Here is a 21017-nt window from a genome sequence, read left to right as displayed (position 1 = left end):
CAGAACTGATAGGATAGCAATTTGAAGTATCTTTACTTAAAATTACTCTTGAAATGTACTTCAGTTTTTTTTTTTTAATTAATTAATTTATTTATGGCTGTGTTGGGTCTTCGCCTCTGCGCGAGGGCTTTCTCTAGTGGCGGCAAATGGGGGCCACTCTTCATCGCCGTGCACGGGCCTCTCATTATCGCGGCCTCTCTTGTTGCGGAGCACAGGCTCCAGACGCGCAGGCTCAGTAATTGTGGCTCACGGGCCTAGCCGCTCCGCAGCATGTGGGATCCCCCCAGACCAGGGCTTGAACCCGTGTCCCCTGCTTTGGCAGGCAGACTCTCAACCACTGCGCCACCAGGGAAGCCCTGTACTTCAGATTTAATTCGAATAGAGTATGCCTACAATCACTGTCCTTGAGAAGGATTCCAAGTTGATGGCTGTACACAAATCTATGTAGATTCCTATAAAGCTTCATAAATAGTATGAAGGCCAATTTTAATGTCCAATAAACCTTAGAGACTTACATAATAAGGTTAACTGGATTACCGGTTACTGGATTTTAAATCAAAGGAGGTAGCATTGCGTGACTGGCTCACATGGGAGGCCAGGTCTAGGTGTACTGATTAGTTTTCTTTTCATCCGTCTATATTTATTGAGACTTTCACTAGGCCAGTGCTCAAGACGCAAAGTGAACAAGAAACACACCCTCCTCTCTGTGTCCTAATAGCTTCATGGGTAGTAAACCCACATAAACAGTTACCTCAAATTAAAACAATGCCAGAACCAGAGAATAACTCCTAAGCCAGGCTGCAGCGTCAGGCCAATTTCTCAGGGAAAGTAACGCAGCTGTTTGTAGAAAATGATCAGTCCTTGGGTCAAAGTCTGATTCGTTGTAGAAGGAAAAGACAAATTGTGTTATATGAAATATGTTTGGATGAAGAAAATGATCTTGCACTTGAAGTCCAGAAAGTAATAAGAAGGGAAAAAAAGGAAAAGGCGGGCGTTGGGGGGGGGAGGCCTTCAAAGTAACAGCTCAGTAACAGCTGGCTTTATCCATCTCCCCTGTAAGGTGCGGTGCTCTTGTCACTTCCGCATTTTAGGGATGAGGAAGGTGGGGCACAGAGTCCCTGGCCTCAGACATAGCTGCTTGTAGGGTCACATAAAGACTTCCTTTTCTGCAGTTAAGGAAGGCCCTGGGGCCAGGGACCCTGGTCTTCTGCTTGGGGAGTTTCCCCAACTTCTTGGGAGGCACCACCCAGTTAAACTGCACGAGCTGAGCTGCCTGATTCTGCTGCCTGTTGACTCAAGTAGTCGGTACCACTCAGAGCCACATGTCAGGGCTGGTGTGATGCTGCCATATCCCACAGCCCGGGCCCCGTGCAGACAGAGCTGCCATCACTAGCAGAAAGGCCCAGGGCAGGACGGCAAGACACCGCCCAGCTGTCCAGACTGTAGACAAGGCGTACCATCTTCAGAAACCAGCCCTTCCTCTGTCTGGCACCTGCCCTTCCTATCTCAGCAGGGATGGGAGGAAGCCTGGGAGGGTAACTGACATGGAATGTTCTGGACAGCCAGGTCAGCAACCTGAAATAAGAGGTACAAATACCTGACCTTTTCGAAACAGCCACTTCTTGCCATTACCCCGTATAAAGATACCCTTGGACCATGTCCTGGTGCTGGTCTCTCACACACATCAGACGGGAGGGACGTCCCTGAGATCCAGTGCTAACTCCTGTTATTGTCCAATCCCACCCACGTTCCACTGGCCTCCTTCGCCTGCCGTCTGCAGCCGGGCTCTTTCATGCACCGAGTTCATCAGCTGACACCAGCGAGGTGAAGCTGGGTGCAGTCCAGCCAGCGTGTGGATGTCTGACCTCTGAAAACACGTCCAAGAGCTGGATAGGAAGAATTGCTGCTGCCTTAAATCAATCTATAGCAGACTATCCTAATAGTTACTTTCCAAATAAAGATGGAGATCAAGTTATCAGACAAGATAGAGGTAGAGCCTAGATACTGCATCTTACAAAATGAGTTTAGTTCTCAGTCAACGGTAATAGAACACGAAATAGACCTTTCCCTTCTAATTAACGTTCATCTTGAAGATGTTTTTGATGAGATGATTCCTTAAATGCCTAAGTGCACACAAACACATTTGCTCCCACTGCAAGGAATTCTGCCTGAGTAAGGACCGTGGAATTACTTCGGGGGGTCAACTTCCTGCCCCGGGGAATGCAGTGGGAAAGTTCCCACAACGAGAGGGGGCCTCTCCCAGGGCATTCCGTGCAGGAGGCCTCTGCAGAGGCTTTATGCAGACAGGGCCGTGTCTTAAGATGCTCTCAGCATCTCCAGGAGCCAAAGGCCCCTGTGCCCTGAGCAGGTCCCAATCAGTTTCTCGGTTCCACAAAACGTATTTGCAGCATAAGCAAAGAAGTGTGTGTATGTGTGAATACAGCAAGGCAACATTAAACCTCTTACTGCAGGGGAGGAAATCCAAACTCACAAACTTTGCGTTTACAGTTTTCCCATCAAGACGACACACTGAAAGAAAAGGTGGTCATACTTTGAAACTTCTCGGTCTCAGGAGATTCAGGCGAAAAGTGACCACAAGATGCCAAAGCAGCAAATGAATCCAAATTCATTCACTCACTCAGCCAACACTTTCAGGATGCCTTCCTGCTACATGCCAGGCACTCTTCTCCACACCAGAGATGCAGCAGTGAACGAGAGGACCTACGTTCTACTACTGCTTCACGCAGCGCTTTGAATACACCCGTCAGTTCATACCTGAACACCAGACTGTGAGCTCCATTCCATGCCCTTTCACTTACCACCGTACACCAGCACCCAGAACAGAGCCTGGGACACGGGTGATGTTCCGTATGTTTATCAGATGAATATACGTGAAAGGGAATTTGGCCCAGAACCCTTTGAACGCTTCGTGAAACTCTCTGGAGACAAAGCAAAGTATGACTTATCCACTTATTCACCCAGTTCGGTGAGTGGGGATAGAAAGATGAGTAAGGTGTGACCTCAGCCCTGGGAAGCCTACATCCCAGTAGAGAAATGGCGAAGGCCAAAGCACAGAGGTGCAGAAGGGCTGGTCTATTTACGAAACTACAAGTATTTTGATGTAGAGCACGTGGGAGGGCAGCAGGAGACGAGGCTGAAGAAACAGGCAAGGTTGGGCAGAAAGGACCTAAGGGCTTGGGCTTCTATCCTGACGGGGCTGAGGGTGGGCAGCAGTGATGGAATTTAAGGAGTCCCAGGATGGAATCCATGATTTGGCAAGATCACACGGGCTGGAGCGGAGGAGAGACTGGGGACTCAAGGCTGGTTAGCAAGCTGATGCGGTCACTCAGGGGGACTTAGGGGGCCTTGACTTAGGTGGTGATCCCGCGGTAGGACAGGGGGTGACAATTTCATGGGCCGTGGAAGCAGAATAAGCAGGACTTGGGGATGGGCTGAAAAGAGAGAAAAAGCCAGATTCCCCTCTAGCCGTGGTGAGGACAATGGCCTCAGGAAGTGTAGGTACGCGGAGAAGAGAGAAGAGGGAAGTGGCTCGGGTTTTAGCTTGTGTATTTGCTACTGTTGAGGGCAGAGAACCTTCACTGGCTCCAGCTGCCCGCAGCACTGAGTTGAAACCACAGGGATACGCACAATTCTCTGTGGTCTGGTCCCGTCCCGCGTCTCGCATTATACTCCGCCAGTGCCCTACTGTTGCCCAATTCTGGGCCTTCACACATACCCTTCCCTCTGCCTGTAATGCCCTCCCCTGCCTTCATCCCTGTAGGTCAAAATCCATTTCAAATGTCACCTCTCCCAAAAGGCGTTAGTGTCCCTCATCTGCAAACTCTTTGTGCCTAGTTTCCTTGTATTTGCCTTAAGCGTCCTGGTTAGGTTGTGAGTGAGCTCCTGGAGGGTGACAGCAGCTTTCCCTCATTCACCTTCCCATCTCCTTGCCTGGGGCAGGACTCAACACGTCTTCCGTTGAGTTAAAACAAAGAGCCCACCAGATGAAACTGTCATCCATGAAATGGGGATATTCTTGCCCCTGCCTCATCGGGTGCGTGTGAGGACTTCGCACGTAAGAAGTGCTCAATAAAAAGTATCATCACCCATGTCACCATTCTTCTTTTTTTCTTTTCTTTTGGCCGGGCGGCGCGGCACGCAGGATCTTAGTTCCCCGACCAGGGATCGAATCCCCGCCCCGTGCAGTGGAAGCATGGAGTCCTAACCACTGGACTGCCAGGGAAGTCCCTCACCGTTTCTAAAAGGAAGACGTTTCACTTGATCTTGGCCTAACTTAATACTAAGAACTCTGTCTCCTTTTAATGAAGTTCAAGGAAAGAAGCATCACTTTAGAGTTCCTGGGAAAGTGTCCACTGGAATCAAGAAGCAGGGAACCACTGTTCTGGCCCACTGGAGCATTCCTTTACAAAGCCCAAAGACTGTCCTCTCTGGAAGCTTCTCTTGGATACTTTGGGTCTTTTCTTCTTGGTCATGGAAAAACAGTGCTCGGCTTTTGATCTGTGTGATTCTGGGAAATAAGGTGATTGGGAAGAACTGGCTCTAGCTGGTACCTCTGCTCAGCTCGGCGCTGCAGGCTGCCTGGAGAACTGTGACAGTCCTGGGGTTTTAGTTTTATTTTTAAAACCCACTTTGAAGAATTTTGTGAGTCCCCAGGGAGACTTCTTATGTCTTTTTTTTTCTTTTTCTTTAGAATTTCCTCTAAAACCCATTAGGGAGCTCTCACATAGTCCAGATTTAGCGCTGTAATGAGGTTTTGTTCCTGCCTTAATTTTTTTTCCCCATTGTTAATTTCTCCTCTATTTCTGGGATGCTTTGCAAACTCAACAGCAAAATTTCTGGAAAGTCTTTTCATTTCCATGTAAGTTTATGATGATAATAGCATGGACCCTGCCTGATCGAGAAGGTAAGAGGCTCTGTCCTGGAAGCCAGATTCCTGCTCCAGTCAGCCAACTGCATTCTGTGATGCAGCATTCCAGGTCACCGACCTTCTTCTGTCAAATCACAGACCCGGAGTTTGCGAGTTGCTGTTTAGCGCCCTCTTGGTGTTTTTATCTCCCCAGGAACCTCAGACAAGTCTAATCTGGAGCTGATCACTCTGACGTGTACCTGTGTGGCTGCAACCCTCTTCTGGCTCCTGTTAACTCTCTTTATCCGAAAACTGAAAAGGGTAAGAACATTTCAGACGAACTTCTATGCTCCCTTTTGCATAATCTTCGCAAATGCCTAGCAGCGCCGCTGGTGTAGTGACATCATGCAAGGTTCCCCTCAAAATGCCTGCCTGATGTCCAGAGCAGGCACTGAACAGATGGCAGACCCTCTTCCTCCCCTCCTGTTCCTCCCTCTGACCTGGTGAACATGGCAAATGAATCATTAAAACGTCCCGTGGGACTTCCCTGTGGTCCAGCGGTTAAGACTCTGCACTTCCACTGTAGGGGGCGCGGGTTCGATCCCTGGTCGGGGAACTAAGATCCTGCATGCCGTACGGCCAAAAAAAAAAAGTATCTCAACCCTAACGTGGGGTGTTCAGAACAAAAGCTAGAGCAATGAACAGATGACTATTTCCCAGACACAGAAGGGACATTTTTGATATAAAATAAAGTCTTTCAATTAAATTCAACATGAGACCTGGGAAGCGTTCATGTTCTTAACCTCACTCTCTGCTAAGAACCAAAAGGGAAAAAGCAAAATAAAGGCCCACCTCTGTCTTATCTCTGCTGTTCCATACTCTTTGAGCCCCACGATAAAATTAAGTTCTTTAGAGTGTGAGGCTTAGGTAGGAATTCAGGACATCAGATTCCTATCATTAGGCCTGTAGCACAGTTTGCGTCTCTGAAGTTTAGTGGGGGAAAGAGCCAACCCTTACTCACTCATTCATTCATGGCGCAAATATTTCCCGTGTGCCTGCTTGGGGCAGACTGCCAGACCCTGTGTAGGGACCTCTGATAACAGTTCAGAGCAAATGCTACAAAGCCGACTAAACAACACATAAGGGAGCGGAAGTCTGCAGTCAGAGAGACAGCACACGTCTGGGGCTGGAGCAGGCAGAGGGGACCCAATGAAGAGGAGAGACTGACCCGGGGAAGAGGTGGGGATGAGAGACAAGGGGGCGCAGGAAGGGAGAGGAGAGGCTGCAGTGGCTGCCCAGGCAGGGCCCTGTAAGCTGCGGGAAGGAACTCCGTCTGTGTTTTAGAAGTGAGAGGAAGCCTTGAAGGGGTGAGGTTAAGCAAAGGTGGGTGATTGTAAGGGTGAGAGATCTGTGTCTGGAAAGATGATTTCAGCTGTATGAGGAGAAAGGACCAGAGTGGGCAAGAGTGAATAGAGAAGAACCTAGCAGAAGACCTTGGTAGTCCAAGTCAGAAATGATGGTCACGGGACTTCCCTGGTGGTGCAGTGGTTAAGACTTCCACACTCCTGATGCAGGGGGCCCAGGTTCGAAACCTGGTCAGGGAACTAGATCCCACGTGCCGCAACTAAGTAGCCCGCGAGCTGCAACTAAGGACTCAGTGCAACCAAATAAATAAATATTAAAAAAAAAAAAAAGAGAGAGGGACTTCCCTGGTGGTGCAGTGGTTAAGAATCCACCTGCCAAGACAGGGGACATGGGTTCTAGCCCTGGTCCGGGAAGATCCCACGTGCCACGGAGCAACTAAGCCCATGCGCCACAACTACTGAGCTTGCACTCTAGAGCCCATGAGCCACAACTACTGAAGCCCACATGCCACAACTACTGAGCCCACGTGCCACAACTATGGAAGCCCATGTGCCTAGAGCCCGTGCTCCACAACAAGAGGAGCCACCACGATGAGAAGCACGCGCACCTCAACGAAGAGTAGCCCCCGCTCGCCACAACTAGAGAAAGCCCGCGCGCAGCAACGAAGGCCCAACGCAGCCAAAAATAAATTAATAATTTAACTTAAAAAAAAAAAGAAAGAAATGATGGTCACTTAGTCTAAATGATTAGAGTCAAGAGATATTTGGGAGATAAAATCAACAGGACTTGGAAGGTATCAAGGAGGCCTCCTCAATTTCTAGAGATGTATTAGCCCTTATTAGAAAGCTTTTTTTTTTTTTTTTTTTTTTTTTTGGGTGCACCACAGGGCATGTGGGATCCTAGTTCCCCGACCAGCGATTGAACCCGCGCCCCCCACAGTGGAAGGGTGGAGTCCCAACCACTGGACCACCAGGGAAGTCCCTACTAGCCCTTATTAATGTGCCAGGTCTTTGTGGCACCTTGTGGGACGTTCGTTATATTGTATCTCAGTTAATCCTTTAAAAAACACAAAGATGTAAATATATTATTATTCCCATTTTATAGAGAGGGAAATTGAGGCTTAGAAAGGTTAAGTAACTTGCCCAAAGTCACTAAGCTAGTTAGAGTCAGAGCTGAGTTTTGACCCAGGTTGCTTGACCTTAGACTTGCTATTCAGAACCAGGAAGGTGTACTTTACAGTGTTGGTATGTGGGATGGCAGCCCTCCTCCACGGTGAGTAACATCAGGCTTTTGTTGTATGGAGTGATTGGCTTTGAGACGTGACAATGAAGGCCACTGCTTTCGAAGGAAAGGAAAGTTAAACAATGGGGTTTTGAAAGGGGAGATACATCATATAGGGAAACAGAGCTAACAAAAGCAAAACTTGCCAAATCTGTAAGGGAGGTACAAAGACTACAGAGTTCAAAGGAGGAGAGGGGGAGAAAAACTTCTGAGAAAGCCCAGCTTAGAGGCAGACTTTGAAGGCTGTGGCTGGAAGAAAAGCAGCAGAAAGACACAGCCCACCTGAACTCCTGCCCACTCCCCAGGTTAGGGAAGGAGTCTGGTTACCTTGCATAGAGGAGCCTAATGGAAATAAAACTGGAAAGGCAAACTGGGACTAAATTGAAGAGGTCCTTTGTATTTCTAAAAATTTAGGAAATTTTAATGTCAATAAAAGGATGAGAGCAAGAAAGTATCATATCAGTAACTGGATGCCTATAGAATTTGAGAAGTAATTGGTTGTAGGAGGTGAGGAGGAGCAAGGTGTCAGGAATTATTTCCAGATGATTTCTCCAACCTCAGAGTAAATCCTCGCTGATAAGGGCTGGATTTTCTCTTTTTTTTTTTATAAATTTATTTTTTTTGGCTGCGTTGGGTCTTTGTTGCGATGTGCGTGCTTCTCATTGCAGTGGCTTCTCTTGCTGCGGAGCACAGGCTCTAGGCATGCGGGCTTCAGTAGTTGTGGTGCGCGGGCGTAGTTGCTCCGCAGCATGTGGGATCCTCCCGGACCAGGGCTCGAACCCGTGTCCCCTGCCTTGACAGGCGGATTCTTAACCACTGCGCCACCAGGGAAGCCCTGTATTTTCTCTTTTTATCCTCACCCTGCATAGGCCAGTGTTACAACTAAAGCTAACATTTATTCATACTTCCCATACTCCAGGCCGTACTTGCTTTACGTGGACTATTTCATTTGATATTCACAGCAACCCTATGAGATAAGTACCATTATCATCACTATTTTACAGACAAGGAAACTAGCCTTAAAAAGGTTAAGCACCTTCCCCAAGGTTATATGCTGGTCCGATTCCAATCCAGGCTGTCAAATTCAGAACCTGGGCTCTGAAGCGCCTGGCAGTGCAATTTCCACGCCAAGCACCTAGTGGCTGCTCGGTGTTAATGTCAATTGAAGGAATAAATATTTGTCAACCAAGATTCTACTTTCATATTCGTCTCAAAGCCCTTCCTGAAGGCCTGTTGGGTGTTTCCTCTCATCCGCCTTATTGAGATAAAGCACAGATTCCACAGGTGCCCTGTGGGAAGACCGCCTTCACAGGCAGCTCCCTCGCCTCCGTCACCCCTGCCCACCTTCCCTCACTGCCTGCAGGACCCAGGCTGTCCCTGGCTGGACTCCAGCTCTTCCCGTGCTCTTGGAAGACTGGAGACCGTTTCTCATGGCCGTGGCTACAGCAGACACTGAAAGCTCGAGTCATAAAACCTCTTCCAGCAGTGAGCACTAATGAACACCCAGCACTCTAGCGTAGGAACTGATATTCCTCTCTGGCCGCACAGCCTCGCACGAGCGTCTGACAGGCTGGGGCCCTCCAGTCTAACACCACTGGCAATCGCAGTTCGTGACAAACGTGCTCCCTATCTTTCTCCATTTTCCACTCTTCGTGGAGGCCAGGCAAATCTTCCTGCCTTGAGCTATCTGTCACACATTTTAGTGATAATTTTTGTGAGAAAGAGACAGATTGCAAGTGATGGATGAGGTGAGCTGTGACAGCCCAGAACGGGGTGAGTCAGGGCCAAAGAATGTGGGCGGGTGTGAAATCGGGTGGATGGAGAGGTTCATCTTCTCTACTGAACTCTGATCCTGCTTAGGGAAGTGCTCTGAAAGGAAGGGCCTGAAACCCATTTAAGTGAAGTGTACATAACTTCTAGGCAAGAGTTATCAAAACCTAGCACATATAGGCAAACATACCTCCCGTCTGTCCTGCCCACAGAAATGCAGTCAATTCTACAATTAATTAATATTAACAGGGCATCACCCCTTAATGTGAACCTAAGACACTAAATGTAAAACCAGTTACGTATGATCTGAAATACAGGGTGTTTTCTGGGCTTAACTTGCATTACCAAGATAAAACAAGCACTAGAAGGTAGATGCCACCTTATTTATTTGACCAGTGGCCAAAAGAACTTGGGATGTGACTGTGTGTAAGTCTTACCCCTTGGCCTTTGAAGTAATCAACTTCTATTTCTTACTGAAGATAAATCTTTTTTTTTTTCCTTTTTGTACATTTTTCCTTTTTTAAATTTTTATCTTTTTCCTGCTTCTGAGTCACAGTAATGTATGGTAAACATGAACTTGCAATATATTGAATAAGTCTGCATTTTGCATGAATTTTAATATAAATACTCAAATTCAAACTGAACAGTTTGGATGAATCCAATGCATCTGAACAGGGACTCACAAAATTTTGGTCACCAGGAAACTTGTGTTGCCTACTTGTCGGTGGATTCCTTGATTTTATTCTTTCAGAAGTGCTGACTTTTCAGTGTTTGTTAAGTGCTGAGCTCAGAACCCTTTTTCTTAAACTCCGCCAGGAAAATCTTATACTAATCTCACTATAGTCTTTTCAGGTTGCTGCAGCAACTAAGGGGACAGGCCTTCTGAGTATATTTAAAACACTTCACGTGAAATGTGCCTCTCAACCATCCCAGGGATCCTGGGTTTACTTTGCCACCTCTGGCCTTTCTTGCAAATGTAGAAAAGCCACAGTCATGGACCCCGCCGTTGACTCATCTGTCATGTGTATTCCTGCACGTGGAGAATGGTCATGGAAAGTTATTTTTAGTCACAGTTTGGAATGATTTTATTAAAATGCCTTGCATTTTTTCAGAGGACTATTGCTTGTTTAAGAACAAGCAATAAGATCACAGCAGAATCTGAGTGCATTTGGTCTGAGACAGGACAGTGGAGCGGGTGCTGCAGAAATGCATTGTGGGAATAGTAAGGGGTTGCTTGATGAAAATTGCACGCTCACGTGTGATGTGTCTATGTGTATGCAGAGGGTCCTTCCTGTTCCCCACCACGTGGTTTCAACCCAACGAACCAAAATAGCAGCCGATGTTGCCAAGTGTTGTTTCTTGGATATCTGGGTTTTTAAAGTTGTTTCCTTCTTGGTGACGTTGAGATCTCTTTATTTCTCAGTCTTCTTCCGAGATTAAAACTGACTACCTATCGATTATCGTGGACCCAGATGAAGTTCCCCTGGATGAGCAGTGCGAACGGCTCCCTTACGATGCCAGCAAGTGGGAGTTTGCCCGGGAGAGACTTAAACTGGGTAAAGTATTTGTTCCGCAGATTCCTAAACCCATAACCGAGCACCTACTACTTGCAAAGCACTGCGCTTTGAGGGACGCAGAAGTCAACTGGACTCGGGATTCTACCCTCCAGCTGCTCACAAACCAGCAAGGGAGATGGACACAGAGGTAAAGAATTCTCTAGAATCCTAGGACAGAAGGTCAAGGGGACAAGGCAGCACCTGTTAATTCTTTCAACAATTATTAAGCACCTTCGCCGAGCAGCAGATGCTCGTCTAGGTGCTGGGGATGCAAAGGTGCATTGAGTCTGTCCCCTCGAAGGGAGAAGGACACAGCTGTAAAAGCCGATAAGTGGAGGAGAAGGGGAGAGCGTAGTTCCAGCAGAGTCTTACAAGTACAGACACTCTTAAATAACGAAATTTTTGTGGATGAGAAATCGGTGACGTAGCACACAATTCAGGATGAGGAGGTGCAGTAAAACCAAATAGGTGGTGAGAGAGTTTGTGCTCTGCAAGCCTGAGGACCAAAACCCCCTCTGCACGAATCTATAAATTACAGGCTTTGAATTTCCCTGGGTGTTTGAAATGTCCACACAGAGAAAAAAGCCCCTGGGGGTCATTTACGTGTCATTTATGAAGAGGGAGGATTGCTGTTTTCTAGGTAACAGGGACGCTGTAAACACCGGGCCAACGTGCTTTCTCTCCAGCTTACCCCCAAGCTCCTCCAGCTCAGACAGCACGACGCAAATTAGCCTCCAGCCCACGGTGCTACAAAACAACAGGAGCCTCGGACACTCTTGCCCAGATATTTGGACGGTGGCTTCTGAAGGTTTTCCACTCTCTCCTGTGTGCGCCAGAATCATTAATATTTGGAACGAAGAAAAGAGATCACGGAGCCAGCGGAGCTTGTTGCCCGAAGAACCTGTTGTTCCAATTCACTCGCATGGCCCCCCTCCTCCACATGCAGACCATATTGGGGTAGGGGTGTGAGGGGACAGAGAGGGAGAAATGGCTTTTCTTGTTGTTCTCCTGGGCCTTGAAATGATTCCACTTGCATTTCTCCCTCCATGAGAAAGAAGACTTGGCCCCAAGAGTGCCTGCTGTTTGGCTTGGGGAAGAAAATCAGAAATCAGTAAAAGGCTGGAGAGACAGGCGAAAGCCAGCAATGGCTGCCGACGGGGGGGGGGGGGGGGGGGCGGGGGGTGTGTGTGTGTGGAAATCAACTAAATTTAGAGTAGTTCAGGGCAGGTGGCACACAAGATGAGTTCCTTCTGCAAGTCTAAATTATAATGGCAGCTGGCCCAGCCCACCCCGCCAGTGACCTTGGCAGGGAACATGGGATAGTTTTCCCACAACCGTAAGCCATTCTCGGGCCACACTGCTTTCCAGAGTTATTAGTCACAAGCAGACATGCGTCTTTCCGTATAGGAAACGCGAGCTTTCTGTCCCATTTCTTCATTCCTTGGCCTAGTACCACTGTGATCCTTGATGGCACATCAAGGGAGAATGCAAACCCTTCTACCAGAATTCCCCTGGGGCTCTGTGAGTTTAGAGAATCCCATTTCAGAAGAGCCTCCTTGCTGAAGATCTTTTGGTTCTTTTCCTTGCCGGAGCTGCCAGATGCTATGATTCGGCTAATGTACATGTGAGTGTCTTTGACGGATGAGGGTAAGTGGGTCAAATCATCTAACTCTGCCCTTCAATGCAGTGTGGCTGCAAGGGCCAGAGGCGTCCTTGTCCTACTCTATGGCCCAAGATTTATTTGGCTTAAAAAACAAATACATGACAGAAAGTAATCTGAAGTAACGTCTGGCAACTGAAAGTAATCAAAATTATGTCTGGATGGATGAAGAGGAAAAGCTGGTTTGATGGGCAGAGTTACAGTGAGTTACAAACGTAGAGAAATACACAGACTGAACGGCTTCTGATGTCAGCTGAGTGTACTCCGGGTTACGACTCGCAGCCCTGGTGACAGAAGTCAGAATTGATAGCACCTGATAGACAGAGTGAGCGTTTGGGTCAAAGGAGTTGCTACCATTGAAATTCCTGAAATCCAGAACGAAAAAAAAACCTGTTTTGTTAGAGACGCCTCACTCCACCTGGGCAAGAATTCCGCTTCTATGCATTTATCACAGAAGTTGGGATAATGCCTGACAATGCATCTTCCCATTGGAAAATAAAGTCAGGATTACCTAACATGGGAAACCACACATGGAGTGTGGAATATGGCAAGTGGATGGTGCTGCCTAGTGTCAGATGAGCCCTGGATGCCCAAGAGGGACTCAGCCCCGGGCTGCCCTGCACTCTCCCCACCATGTCCCAGGGACCCTGGCCAGTCACTCTCGGAGGAGATTCCAATATCCTCTCATGGTATGACAATGACCTAGCACTTTTCCAAGCTAGTGGCATTTAGGTGACACCAAGGAGGATTTTAAGGGAAAAGAAGGATCAGGCAAGATCGAGTCCGGTGTGACGGGGCTCCCCTGACCCTGGAACTGCAGATCTGCCAAGGGATCGCAACTGCGCCAGGTGATTAAAGAGCCCGTAACAGCTTCTGGCCGTGCTCGAGGCGGCAGTCAGCTTCCAAGAGAATGAATGAAAAGACAGGGAAGTCTAGTGAGTACGAGCGCCTTCTCACTGGTCAAAGCAAAGTCCCCAAACACTTGTCAAAATGAAGTGTTTTGTGTGATGGCTAAGAAGGGAATGCACGGGGGCTGAAGCTGTGGAAAGGAAAAGGACGTCGCCTGCCCCAAGCGAGGAGTCTGCAGACTCTGTGGACAGCTGTCCCAAGACAGAGATGCCCTTCATCTGTCTCAGACTCAGGACACTTTTCACATTAGAGGGTAGAAGGCAACGCAGAAGAAAAGGTGTTCTTTTACCCTACAAAAGCAAGGGATAAGCCTCTAACCAAAGTGCACCTATTTTTACAATCTGGAGAAGGTATCTGCCAGTGTTCTTTCCATACGTGATTTCAGGGTCCACCGGAGGCTCTTTCATTTAAACGAGAACTCCTGACTTTGCTGTTTCTTGGATGCTTTTATCTGAAGAAGGGAGCAGGGACTCTCCCCCTGTCCATGGAGCATGCCCTGGGAGGATGACCTGATCAGCCACGACAGGTGCACATCTGACCTGGGGAAGCGTGTCGTTTCACTAGTGTCTCCTCCTAACGCAGAGCGCGTCCCCGTGAGACCCAGGCGGGGAGACGCCGCTGATTCCACCTCCTCACTGGACGTGACCTCGGGTGGGTGGTGGGTGGGAGTTGCGCATAGAAGTATAAAGCTTCTAGTAGGATGAGGAGGCAGGAAAGCTTCATTACCAATTTTCTAGGAATCTTAAAACACAAACAACAAACTGTGTCCTTTGGGGGAAGGGATTGGCGTATGAGGAAGATAGGAAAGACGGAAGGAAGGAAAGTTGGCTCACTGAAGGCGCATTATCAGAACAGTCTGAGGAAGAGGACTTGGCTGGAACTGGAGGCTCTGTGTGGAAGTCGCCCTCTCCCTACCAGGACTGACTTTTGACCAGACGCATCTTGTTGGCTTTCCAACACCCCCCCCCCGCCACCTGCCGCCAGAAGAACCAAAAAAAGGCGACTTCTTAGGCTCACTCTTTCTTCTGCCGTATCATGCTTGAGTGCACAGTTTCTCTAGGTTGTGCTCAGCAACCTGTTTCCTGGCGGAGGAGAGGGAAGCCCTGATGGAAAAGGCGGCTGAGGCATTCTGGGGGCGGGGGCGGTCCCTCCTCATCTCTGTGCGCCGTTCAGGTGCGCATCTCACGGGCCCCTCTGCTTACCCAGGACTGTATGAGACTTGCTGCTGGCATCTCACCAATTCCCAAATGAGACTCTTCGTTCTGCACTAACACACAGGGGACCCAGATGCACCAGGCACCAGGCCAAGTTCTGGGAAGACTCAGACATGGTCATTGCCCCTTTGAGTGAAGTTGTCTCATTCAAGGGTGAAGGAAAAAAAAAAAAAAGTGTTTAACAGTCATTACGACATAACATACAGGGTACCGTGAGTGAAACCTCACTCTGTTATTGCATTTGGCAACCATCCCTCTGTGGTTGAAACAAATTACTACCAGTGGTTGATAGGCCCATGTTTTGAACCATGAAGATTTATAATCATCATGTAAAGACACGTTGGAAATACTGGGAATATCTTGCCTGGCAAGGAAGTCTGAGAAACGACTTAATTATTTTTTTGGTAGCTCTGAAGCATCATTGTAACCAACAGCAGTAACCCCCCTTCTTCTCAGTTTCCTCCCTTTGCTGAAAACAGATCAGAAGAAATAAGCTCAAGTGGCAAGAAAAGGGGCTTAGGTTAAACATAGGGAAATTTTTGTGGTAATAATGTTATTAAACAATGGAAAACACCACTCAGGATGTCGTAGCCTCTCCCCACAAGAAGGACTTTGTAAAAGAGGAAACTGGCCATCCACCTGCACCAAATGCCTTCTAGGGGCCTAGCCTAGCTGTGAAGGATGAGGGCAACGCAGAAGCACAATAAAGAGTTGAAAGGAAGATACCCCAGAAATGTGTCCTGACCCTTTTGGGGTCAGTTCATTGGAGATTCCATTCAGAGCTACATGCCACACATACACACACAGGGAAAAGGCCCTTTCTTCCTGAAAAAAGACTTAAACTCACCCTGCTGGCTTGGCAAACAAACCAACGTCTTCTTTTCATTGTAGGCAAATCACTTGGAAGAGGGGCTTTTGGAAAAGTGGTCCAAGCATCTGCATTTGGCATTAAGAAATCACCTACATGCCGGACGGTGGCTGTAAAAATGCTGAAAGGTATGGATGGTGTAAGTTTGGCTTTCAGCTCACCCATTACGTTCCCTAAATGCTGGCACAAGTTGGGTGTGGCCTAGGAACAGACAGAAGCCATTTCTGCTGTGGCCACAAAACTTGCTTCTGCTGGAAGCCCCTTGACCTCCGGAGCTTTAGATGAGACCAGCAAGAGCTCAGAATAAACCTTGTAAGGGAAACAGTCCAGCATTATCCACGGGAAAGTGATTTCCGTCTCCTCAGAGATCTTTCTCCTACCACATCTCAGATTCTTCTAGACTACCAGGGACTTAAGCCCACAGGAAGCACAGGTACGAAGTTTTGGAATGATCCACTATGGCGTTATGATGGCAACTTAGCTGTACGTCATAAATCTCAAAGGCTTAGCTGGGGCTGGACCTCACTGTAAAGTAAGAATATGAAGCTAGTACAGTTCAGTTGGTCAGAACTTCAGGCTATTTTGTAGTGTCAAGTCCCACCCATTAAACATTTCCTCTCTAGAAATCAAAACAAAACAAAACCGAAAACAACAAACTATCTTCCTATGTTGAAGATACTATCACCCTGTGAAGCACACGGTGATTTATGACCAGCACCCTAAGACAGAGTGAAAACGAAAAATCACTGAAAGTCACGTCAACCAAACATCTCCAAGACTCATAGGTCCTTTAAAGCGTAGGAAATACCTCACTGTGATGAAATTGTCATGTTACTTCAATGCATTTTAAGCTTCCCAAACCAAAAAGAAACAGGACTGAAAACCCAATGGGCAATTTTCAGCTTTCCAAAGTCTCTAAGATATTGCCAGGGGATTTGGAGGCATAGAAAGCTATGCGCCCAACCAAGCAGGTAGCTGGCAAAGGCTCCAGCAGAAAGGCCCATGTGCTGAGGGAGACTTCAAAGCCTTCATTTTCATCCAGCAGCGACACCGTCATTGAAAAAGTCCCATGTAATAATATTTTTCCACTTCAAAAGGCTGTTGAGCGAAGGCTCTGATAAAACTCTGCAACGAACCTCACAGTTCCACTCTGAAAGTAGCCAGGAAAAGAGCTTTGCATCCACAAAGCAGGCCTTGTTCAAGGTGAGCTACCCAGATGATGGCGGGCATCTCTGTGAGAATACCTGTAGTCCAGCACCCCCCATACCCCACTCCCACCCAGATTCTAAAGAGAAGAGGCATCAACGTGTCTTCTATGTGAGAAAGCACCAGACTAGGTACTTTACTTTAGTAGCTTGAACCGCATGAAGTTGCCACTTTTCTTATTTTTCTCTCTACAGCCTTTGTGGGGTAGATATTATTATCCCAACTTGCAGATGAAGAAACATGGCCCAGAAAGGTTAAACAGCCTCTGCAAGGCCACAGAGCTCAGCAGTGCAAAAGTAAGGGTTTAGGTGCAAGGCTCTTCCCCCCCGCCCCCCCCCCCCACACACACCTCAGTGCTACAGAAGGGCTGCAGAGGCCCAGCCTCCTAGAAATGATCCATTGCTCCAAAATCCTGAAAATGATCCTGGCCTGTGTTCTGGAGGCAAGCTAATATATCCAGCCTTGAGATAAGTTGAAACTAAATCTGGAAGCATCTGTTTCCTCAGCTAGTTTTGTCTCCCTGCTTACTACCACACACCATCTCTAGGAGAGGCAAGTCGGCTGCCCATGCTTGTCTACTGTGGGTCCAAGATAACCCAATGCCCCTGCCTATAAATGGAACAATCTGAGCAAAAGAACCTGGTTTTCCCTCTGTGCTAAAGGGGCATCAGTGCGTGGAGGGATGAATTTGAGGGGGAAATTCTGACTGGCAATTTTTTTTTTTAAAGGGCCAGAGAATGTGTTCTATGCAATACAGAAAAAGGGTGTGTAGTATCTGTATAAATGCTTATCTTTTTTTTTTTTTTTTTTAAGCCATCAGCCTTGATTGAAAAAGACTGCCAAATCACCCACTATATAACATTCCTAAAAAACTATTTTCATTCAAGCTTTCTTGTTTAAACTGGTTGGCCATCTGTTTCTAGGAGAAACTGGAAAGGCAGAATGTCAAACAAAGGCCATGAGTTAGAAGCTCTTTCAAAGTGCCCTTGAGCAAAACCTTTAACCTTTTTGGGCCTTAAGCCCATGTCTGAAATGAGAAGAATAATCATGCTGTTTATTTGTCTAACAAATATTTGTTGAGCATCTACTGTGAGCCAATCCGAATCCCACTGGGAGGCTTCTAGAGTTTATCTGGTTATTATTAAAAAATGACTTGTGCTTATGAAATACCATGTTGGTATCTACCACAATGTGAAATGCACATCCTTCGCATGCACAAATGCAACGTGAGATGCACGACCCACTTTCAGGACTGTCCTGCAGAAATACTTGCACATGGGTACAAAGATCACAGGCTGTTTATTCCAGCATATGTGTAATGGCAAAAACAAAAACAAAAACAAAACAAAACTGTAGACAGTCTAAATGTCAGGAATGCCATTAATCAATTTAAAAGAATGGGGAAAGTCTATGACATTTAAAAGGGGGGAAAAGCAAATTATATATATCAAATTTGCTTTTATCTTTTTATACATGATCCCATTTATGGAAACAAAAAAGACCTTTGATTGGGTACATATATTTCTAAATGCACAGAAAAAGCTCTGAAACTCCAAATGATTAACAATGGTTACTGCTAAAAAGGTGAGTGAGTTGGGGTGGCTTTCACTTTTCACTCTATAAACATCATATTGTTGAAATAGTTTACAGCAAGCTCATATGACTTTTTTTTTTTTTTTTTTACTTGTAAACATAATTAAAAAATTGTAAATGCCTTAGAAGTTAACCAATAAGAACAAACAGACAAGACAAACTTAATTTAGGCTTTAGACTCTGCTAATTCTTAGATTGACATTGTTTATCTCTGAGAATGAAGTTGAAGTCAGATGCTTATAGATCCTCATGACTTGAGATAACCCTGCAGACTCTGGAGAGGAAAAGGTTATAGAGAGAAACTAACACATGGCAAAGATGTTTACAGAAGTGGCCATTCTGCCCTTGCAGGCCCCTTTGTGCTCCTCCTTTGTAACTTCTCAAAGCGGGGCAAGTGAGAAAAAGAGGTGAGGTGTGGGATCATCCCCCGCCTGGAAAGTTCTTGCTGGGCCTGGTTCTGACGCAAGGAAGCCTTTGGAAGGCGCTCTCCCCGGGTGCCCAGCTCCGAGTCAGCATGTTACTGAACAGGACGAGGTCCACCAAGAGGAAACGTCCAGTGACTAACCCCACCACCACTCTGCACCTCGCTGTAACCAAGAGCATGTTGGCTCAAGAGGGTGGGAGGACTGAATCCAGGCTGGAGGCTGGCCCTTCCGCAGACTGTGGGGAAGCCAATGCAGTAAGGGCTGAGCGCTGCCAAACACAGGGGGCAGGAGGGCCGCCCCAGAGGAAAGAGCCCCATTGTCCTGTCGCCTTGACTCTCCCTTGCTGCTCACACAGAGGGGGCCACAGCCAGTGAGTACAAGGCTCTGATGACCGAGCTCAAGATCTTGACCCACATCGGCCACCACCTGAATGTCGTCAACCTGCTGGGAGCCTGCACCAAGCAAGGAGGTAAAGGGGAAGGGAGGGCCTGCCCCTCTCCCCGTTCACACGCCCTGGGCGAGTTCTCTGTCCCACGGCCCTTCTTCCCATACTGCGCCTCCCCGCCTCCTGGCACATGGCCTGGCAACGGTCCAGAGGAAGCAGCCTGTCTGTGGATGGAAGGTGCTCCCATCCTGGAAGTGGCTTGCCTGCACACTTAGCTTAAAGGTTCTGAACAGAAGGACTCCCTTAGAGACCTCCTTCCGCAGGCTCGAGGTCAAGGGCAGGGCGTTTTTCTCAGGATGACTTGGGAGGAGTGCGACCAGAGCCAAGGTAAATGCACAGAAGGTTAGCATTCCCTTGAAGCTTCATCCAGAGGAAGGAATCACTCCTGGCAGGATCTCAGGAGGAGGTGGGGTGCGGACGCGGCCTTCGGACAGGCCGTACCGAGAGGGCCAAGTGCAGGGACAGGGTGTGTTATGACTGAGGAGTCGCAGACCTTTCCATCCTCCCCTAGGGCACCTTTAGTGCTCCCAGCATGCCCCAGGACAGGGCCCACGTGCAGAAGCCTCTCTGGGGCCACTTCTGCTCTGACCCAGAACCGGAAGTTATTCTTCCCCCTGTGGGCCTAGAGCCCAGTGGGTGAGCGGTGGGGATGGCGCCTTCGGGGAGCCCAGGGGACCCGCAGTGCAGCTCGGGGGTTTCCTTTCCAACCCTCTTGCCTCTTTTGACTAGGGGTCGGCAAACGATGGCCAGTCAGCCTGGGAGCTTACTTTGACCGTTTTTACTAGTTGGCGGCGGGGGGGGGGGGGGGGGGAAAGAGGAATATTTTGTGACATGGGAAAACGATAGGCAACTCAAATTTGTGCGTTCCTAAAGTTGGATTGGAGCGCGGTCACTCATTTGGTTGTACTGTCGTCTACAGGTGCTTTCCGGTCACAAAGGCAGAGCTGAGTAGTTGTGTGGCCTACAAGCCTAAAATAGTTACCGCCTCTTCCCTTTATGAGTTTGCCGATCCCTGCTTTAGACCTTACAAGCCCTGGGGCAACCTCCGTGCAGATACCCCCAGGTGGCCATGCAGCTGGGGGGTCAGGTCAGACAGGACCTGGGAGGGAGGGGCTGGTGTGACAGTGTCCTGAGGCCAAGGGGCCAAGAGGGTGGCCGGCAGTTACAGGCAGAGCCCTGACCTTGGCCCTTCCCCTCCCCTCCCCCCAGTTCTTTCTCTCCTACTCTTTTTTTTCTGCTTCTTCTCCAGTCCGACCCCCGACCAATTGTCTCCTTTTCCTTTTGTATTTTTTTGTAAACCCCTTCTCAGGTCCAGTTGAAAAAAAAAAAAAACAAAACTCTCTCACCCCCAAGTTGCATCCCCCAGACCCCGCTCATATAAAAACAAGTTGGTTTGCGGTTTCTCAGGCCCGCTGATGGCTGGCAGATGGCTGGCTGGCTTGGTGTGGTTGAGCATGTGTTGTTTTGGCTGCAGGGCCTCTGATGGTGATCGTTGAATATTGCAAACACGGAAATCTATCCAACTATCTCAAGAGCAAACGGGCCTTATTCTTTCTCAACAAGGTAAGGAACTTAGGGGTTGGAGGTTTTTCAAGACAGCAATGAGGTTCCATTTAGGCTGTAGCAGCATAAAGCAAGAGAATATATTTTTCCATTGCCAACTAAAGAACGTCACTAGCCGTCCGTCCAGCTCTGCAAGGATTGAGTCATGAGCCACTGCAGTCGCTGACCTTTAACACACCCTGAAAGGAGTTCAGGGCGGAGATCAGGAATGAGGCGCTCTGTGCTCTGGGAAAAACTAGCAGAACAGGCCTTCAGATAGTTACATATTTTCAGGAGAAAAAAAAATTTTTTTTTC

At 47.9% G+C, this 21017-nt stretch overlaps 1 protein-coding gene across 1 annotated transcript in view; it reads left to right on the top strand.

Annotated features, from left to right (window-relative positions):
• The window catches only part of FLT1 (fms related receptor tyrosine kinase 1), a 170920-nt gene that overhangs the window by 125396 nt on the left and 24507 nt on the right, over positions 1–21017 (top strand). Inside the window, exons 16-20 of the mRNA XM_068526895.1 lie at positions 5082–5188; positions 10707–10839; positions 15514–15618; positions 19070–19183; positions 20634–20722. Of these exons, the coding sequence (XP_068382996.1) occupies positions 5082–5188; positions 10707–10839; positions 15514–15618; positions 19070–19183; positions 20634–20722 (548 nt within the window). The remainder of the gene's footprint in view (positions 1–5081; positions 5189–10706; positions 10840–15513; positions 15619–19069; positions 19184–20633; positions 20723–21017) is intronic.

The sequence above is a fragment of the Eschrichtius robustus genome, chromosome 18 (genome assembly GCF_028021215.1).
Source record: "Eschrichtius robustus isolate mEscRob2 chromosome 18, mEscRob2.pri, whole genome shotgun sequence".
NCBI classification, from domain to species: domain Eukaryota; kingdom Metazoa; phylum Chordata; class Mammalia; order Artiodactyla; family Eschrichtiidae; genus Eschrichtius; species Eschrichtius robustus.
Note: the sequence above shows the minus strand (reverse complement) of the source record. Positions and strands in the feature narration are given on the sequence as shown.